General features: G+C 44.1%; 1 protein-coding gene across 1 annotated transcript in view; it reads left to right on the top strand.

Moving 5' to 3' along the window:
- Positions 1 to 1,187: 1,187 nt before the first annotated feature.
- STAT1 (signal transducer and activator of transcription 1, 91kDa) overlaps positions 1,188 to 6,396 on the top strand; it is a 17,710-nt gene continuing 12,501 nt past the window's right edge. The window contains exons 1-5 of the mRNA XM_010133991.1: positions 1,188 to 1,315; positions 1,549 to 1,693; positions 2,524 to 2,622; positions 4,897 to 4,992; positions 5,677 to 5,755. Of these exons, the coding sequence (XP_010132293.1) occupies positions 1,188 to 1,315; positions 1,549 to 1,693; positions 2,524 to 2,622; positions 4,897 to 4,992; positions 5,677 to 5,755 (547 nt within the window). The remainder of the gene's footprint in view (positions 1,316 to 1,548; positions 1,694 to 2,523; positions 2,623 to 4,896; positions 4,993 to 5,676; positions 5,756 to 6,396) is intronic.

The following is a 6,396-nucleotide window of genomic DNA, read 5'->3' as shown; positions in this document are numbered from 1 at the left end:
CAGCCGGGAAGGAGCCCGAGTTCGGCGGCGGGAGACACCGTCGAGCACGGGTGTTACCGGGGCAGAGCCGCACAGCCGCAAATAAAGCCCCTTTTCCTCCAGAGGTGCATATGGACTGCGATCCTACTGCCCTTACACCCGGGGAGGGCAGAACAGCAGAACGGACTTGCCGTCGTGCCCCGTCTCCCTGCCCGTGTGCCCGTGGCAGGCTGCGCCCAGCATCCCGGCACCGGTCCCCAGGAGGGGCTGACGTTCTGCCCCTCCGGCATTTCCCTGCTCGCGTCCCCAGGGAGCACCTTTGCTGCATTACCACAGTGCTCCGTACCCACCTCTTGGGGTGGTTCTCTGCCCCTGCTCCTAAGGGTTTTTCCAGTCCTTAAGGCATGGGGAGATGGGAGTACCTCTTCACTTGAGCACTGGGCTTGAAAAAGGACTGACCTCGTGGCATGGCGGTGAAGTCGTTCAGCTTTCCTCTCCAACATCGTGTTTAACTCTTTGCCCCGGTGCCACCACAGCGTACTCAAATGCCGTGTTCCCCCTAACCCCATTTAATGGGGTTAAATTAACCCCACTGTAATTAACTTACTTTAAATTAACTTGATGTAGTCCATTTTCAGAGCAGGCAAGTGAGGACACAGATAGTACCTGAAAATGGGCCCGCAGGGGTTTCTTAGATTTTCTGCTCCCTTTTTTCTACCTCATGGTGATGGGGAGTACATCTGCACCAACAGAAGGTGAAACTCTGCGTACAGGATCTTGACCCTACAGAGTGCAGGTATCAAACACACAGGTCCTCATTCCCATTTTCCTCCTAAGCAAGATAGCAGTGACAATACCGGTACCCTAAATGCTGTGAAAAGGAGGTCAAAGGAAAAAAATGCAAGTTTTTGTACCAAAGGGTGGTACAGCTATGAGTTATTTTTCATGCAATAGCACACTACTGTCTTAGATTGTTTTAATTTAAAAAAAAATCAAAATTGCAAACACAGAAGTTGTATTCCATTCTAATGATCAGCTCTCTAAAATTGTTACAGCTGAAAATAAAATGGTTTTGTCTGCTGGAAACACTTTTCCTTCCTACTCCTCCAATTATGCCATTGTTAATGAAAACTTTAGACGAGTTACTTTTCACTAGTTCAGTCCAAATACTACTTAAACTGATTTTTTTATTCTCTCTCTTCCTCAGAATGACTCAGTGGTATCAGCTACAGCAACTTGATTCCAAGTTTTTGGAGCAAGTTCACCAGCTCTACGATGACAGCTTTCCTATGGAAATCAGGCAGTACCTGGCACAGTGGCTGGAAAACCAGGACTGGTAAGTGCAGGATTTTTCCTTCAGGTTGTGTGATGAGTGATGTTCTCTGCGTGCAGTTACAGGCAGCAGGAAAGCACTGGGGAAGCAAGCTAGGTGCAGCTCTGCTAGTGGGACTTCTTACTGCTTGCATACACTAAACTGGAGCCGAGGATTAAGCAAAGTACTCCTGCATGCATTTCTTAAATACGTGTTCCATATAGCGTTCAACACAAAGATGCCTTGAATTGTTCTAGGGAACATGCAGCCAACAACATCTCTTTTGCGACGGTGTTATTCCATGACCTGCTGTCACAGCTTGATGATCAATTTAGTAGATTCTTGATAGAAAACAACTTTTTGCTGCAACACAACATACGGAAAAGCAAACGTAATCTTCAGGTATGCCTATACATTTGCTTGAATTGCTTCAGTAGAGGAATTGGTTACTTCTCAACAAGCTAACCTCCCCTGAGCTATTTTCACAGAGAATGTGAGAATCCGAATTTAAAAGGCAGAATTCAAGTGTGGCTTTGTTTTTGTTTTAATTGGCTACAGTTAGAAAGTTAGTTTCGTTACCAGTACAGTTACAGTTTCCGAGAGCTCTGGGAGAAAGTTTTTGTTTGTAAGGTATCTACTATAGGTATTTGGAGCACTGACACAAATGTAGTGTCACCCCTTCCCCAGCCAGTTTCCTCAGTGTCCTAATAAGCTTCTCTTGCAGAACACACACAGGGGAAGAAATCCTTCCCATGTAACTGCAGAACTACAGTTAATAGTGATGGACTTGAGATTAGACAGCACTTCTCTGCATTGTACTGACAAAAGGGGCGAAGCAATTGGTAGCAAGTGACAGTGCAGAACATACCTGTAGTGGACTTAACTTTTGTTAGTCCATCCTAGTCTCCTCCCTGTAAGGCTCTATGCCAGAGGGTCTTTGATAGAGTCACCTCTCCACAGCCTATTTCCCAAAGAGCAAGCTTCTCCCTACCACAAGTCAGGGACTAGGGAACTGTTTTATGAGGCGAGAATGTGCCCAGGCCATTCTTTCTGGTAGTAACTACAGATCTGCAATGAAATGTCAGTTAAGAAGGCAGGTACTGCTCAGCCACCCCCTGGATACCCCAAGGCTCTCACACAGTCACCTGCTGATCTTTCTTACTGCCAATCAGTGACTGAAGGACAAGAAATTATGGGCGTGAACTTTAACCATAGACTGTCTCTAATGACAGGATAACTTCCAAGAAGACCCAATACACATGGCAATGATCATCTACAACTGTCTGAAAGAAGAGAGGAAAATACTGAACAGTGCCCAGTTGTCAAGTCAGGTAACGGTTGGAATGTCTGTTGCAATTCTGTCTACCCTTTCTTATTATTTGGGACAGAGAGAGTGGAAGGAGACTGAAAGAGAAAACAGGCCATCCTCTTTCTGCCTGACAATATGTTTCTTAAAAGTCAGGAGAGTAAACACTGATATGTACCAGCTGGACAGTGTGGCTTGTTTGTGCAGTATGAAGCATTTGGAGGGGAAATGGCCAAGAAGTAATTTTCATCCCTTTAGTGATGCAAAAACCAGACTGTTTTTAATGCTTCTGTAGTATAGCCTGATGTGCTTATCAGGTTTTATTATGATTTAACAATCGGTGCTTGCCTTATTTCTCTAGCAAGATACTAGCTTTTTTCTTCTGCATTTTACTCCTGAATTTGCTCTGTATTAAGCAGCTGAGCCTCGGTGGTTCTCTGGACTGTTTTTCTAGGAAATCGGTGCATCATTCTCCTTCCCAGTCAATTTATGTTTTTTAAATAAAGCCCATTTCTTTCTTCAAACCATAGGTAAAGCCGTATTCTTCTTCCTCATCCATTCTGACTTCCTATCTTTGTTTTTCCCTTTGCAAGAACTGTTTTGCAATTAAAATTCTGCAGTTGAGAAAGGCATGCAAACTGCATAGACAGATGTAATCCATTTATGGAGCAGTAAAGTGGTGACTGACCAAGCATGTTAGGTGGTGATACTGAAATACTTCCCTTTAGGGCATTTTTTTGAATGCATGTTGGTGGCGTGGGAAGAGCACTCAGGCATAGGCTTTCAGCAAGGGGCTTAATGCAGCTGTCTCCAAAACAGCTCCACCACACACGTGACTGTGACAGAGCCCATGTAGTTGCAGCACAGCTGTTCAGTTTCTGTGCTGGCATATGACATAGAACACTCAGAACTGCCTTTCAAGCATGCAGCGTTTCCCTTTTTGATGACCCAAATACAAGTCCTTCTGTGTTTACCTTCAGCACTAGCTACCTCTGCTTTCTGTAAACATTCCCATTTCCCAAAGCTGAGAAAATAAGATGCAGAGCAAGCACAACTATCAGCATCATAAAAAACAAAAGAAAAACCCAGATATTGCAGTATGCTGAGGTTGCCTTGATGGTCTTGCTTAAATCTGTGATGGGGACCTTTGCCAGTTTACCAGCTCAGATACCTTAGATGACCTTAGCTAAAGTTGATGCATTAATCGGAGCAATAACCCATACCTGACTGTGCTGCACTGGAGGAACAGCAAGTTTCTGACACCGGTAGTACTGTTAATGTGTGGAACAACAAGCTTGTCTTTCAAATCACTGAAACTTGCTGAGTGATACAATGAACTTCTTGAATGAGACTGAGGTCAGCTTTCAAAGAAACTATACAGAGATCTAAAGCGTGCTTGAATGCCCTGTTGGAAAGAAGTTGCATACCAGGTACTGTGTACCTGAACACAGACTTATATTGTTCTCGCTCATAGCCCAGTTCTCCCTATATGATAGAACTGGTTTGGTAGGAAGGGACCTTTAGGATCGAGTCCAACTGTTAACCTGGCACTGCCAGGTCACCAGTAATCCAAGTCCCTCAGCACCACATCCACACATTTTTTAAAGACCTCCAGGGATGGGGACTCCCCCACTTCCCTGGGCAGCCTGTTCCGATGCTTCACAACCCTCTCTGTAAAGAAATTTTTCCCCAATGTCCAACCTAAGTCTCCCCCACCTCAACTTGAGGCCATTTTCTCTCTTCCTATCATTTGTTACTTGTCAGAAGAGACCAACCCCTACCTCACTACAACCTCCTTTCAGGTAGCTGTAGAGGGCAATAAGGTCTCCCCTGAGCCTCTTTTTCTCCAGGCTAAACAAAACCCAGTTCCCTCAGCTGCTCCTTGTAAGACTTGTTCTCAAGACCCTTCACCAGCTTTGTTGGCCGTCTCTGGACACACTCACACCACCTCAACGTCCTTCTTGAAGTGAGAGGCCCCAAAACTGGACACAGTATTCAAGGTGTGGCCTCACCAGTGCTGAGTACAGGGGGACAATCACTTCCCCCCTCCTGCTGGCCACGTGATTTCTGATACCTGTATGGATGAGTCTAACACTTTATGTGCAGAGAAAACAGAATGTTTATAGCTTTATATTGCTGTGATAAAAAAATGCATCACCACACAGACATTTTACCAGAACAAGCTATGCTTCATCTGGCTGTTTGTCATCAAAAGCCACTAACTTCCATTAATGAAACAAGCATTTGCTGTCAAGAGTCACTCTGGTTTGACTTCTGTGGTTCTGCTTGCCTCCCTCAGATGGAAGTGGGGAGCATACAGAACACCGTGACTGGGATGCTGGACAAACAGAAGGCGCTTGATGCTAAAGTGAAGGCTGTAAAGGACAGTGTTATAGTAAGTGTAACTGCTGAAAGTGGTCTTTGTTGATTCACACATGTCAAAAAAGTTTTCAGTATATAAAACTTTCTAAAATGCCAAGTAAAAATAAGGTAATGGTTTGACTTTCAACTCTGTCACCAGTGGGTGTTTGAAAATAGAAAGTAATTATCAATAGCCATAATACAGAGATTTGGCTGGTTTCGCAAGATCAAATTTCTTGTGCTTAAATCTTAGCAAAAGTTTTTTCCCCATCTGAAATACAAGGAACTGAGGAAAAACAAAGAAATCATACACTGATCATTTTGTTGTTAACTAGAAGATAGATTTTCAGTTGCTGTATAGACATTTGTCTTAACAAATACTCTTAGGATAGAAAGCTTTTCTCCAAGCAATACCTAAGAATTTGAAAGTTTAAAATGCTGTTCTCCTAAGTTTCCTGAACTTACATGGCACGACAGGGAGGGCTATTCCACATTTTATAATTACCAGATTTTAGTTACCTGAGAAGAGGAGAGAGGGTGAATCGAAGGTGATGAAGTTTAGGGATATTTCCTGTAAGGCGTTCCAGGAAGAGGCATTGCTGTAGTACTGGACTTCATCTCTGTAAATGGCTGGTGCCAGGCAGTTCCTAATCAGACCTAGTCTGGCATTACATGAAAGTATTGAATAACTGTGGCCACTTTCGTTTGTGCTTCGTAGGACGTGGAGCAAGACATCAAGACGTTAGAGGATATGCAAGATGAATATGACTTCAAGTGTAAAACCTTGCAGAACAGAGGTAACTTACCAAGGACAGACCTTATTGCATATAGTTCATAAGAGTAAACTGCTGTCTTGTGTCTGGAAGCTAAACCCAGTGATACGCAGCCAAACTTACCGGTGATGTCCCTTCTTTGTTATTTCTGCTTTATGCTGAAAGCTGAATTCCTGAAAATGCATTCTCTGCATCTGCCCGTTCTTACAAGGAGAGAGCCTCTTCGTTAATGCAGCATTCCTCTGTCCTTTACTTCCCTTTGCTGCTAAACAGAGCAAACCCTATAGACTCTGTGACCATTCAGCCGTACCTCTAGGTAGTTAAGTTTAGGCTTTGCCATCTTATATATCACAACTGCCTTCCCCGCTTCAAGTTTCATAGGCCCTTGTGTACCAAGGGAAGCACACGCAGTTGTAGTCTACACTGGTTTCCTTACATAGAGCTGTCGTCTTTTATTTTGACTACTTTGTTCTGAAAAGGCTTCAGTTTCCAAAACAAATTGGCAGTTGACGGTTCCTCAGAAGATGGACGTGTTCAGAAGATATTAGGGGAAGCACTGAGCCACAATCCTGCTCTTTGTACTCGGGGGCAGGTAGTGCTTCCGTGAGACAGATGGGAATCTCTAACTTAAGGTCAGTAGGCAGCAGAGCTGGTAGCTAGGGAAC

Source organism: Buceros rhinoceros, unplaced genomic scaffold (genome assembly GCF_000710305.1).
Source record: "Buceros rhinoceros silvestris isolate BGI_N320 unplaced genomic scaffold, ASM71030v1 scaffold22560, whole genome shotgun sequence".
NCBI lineage: Eukaryota > Metazoa > Chordata > Aves > Bucerotiformes > Bucerotidae > Buceros > Buceros rhinoceros.
The sequence above is the reverse complement of the archived record's forward strand: the minus strand, read 5'-3'. Positions and strand labels throughout refer to the sequence as shown.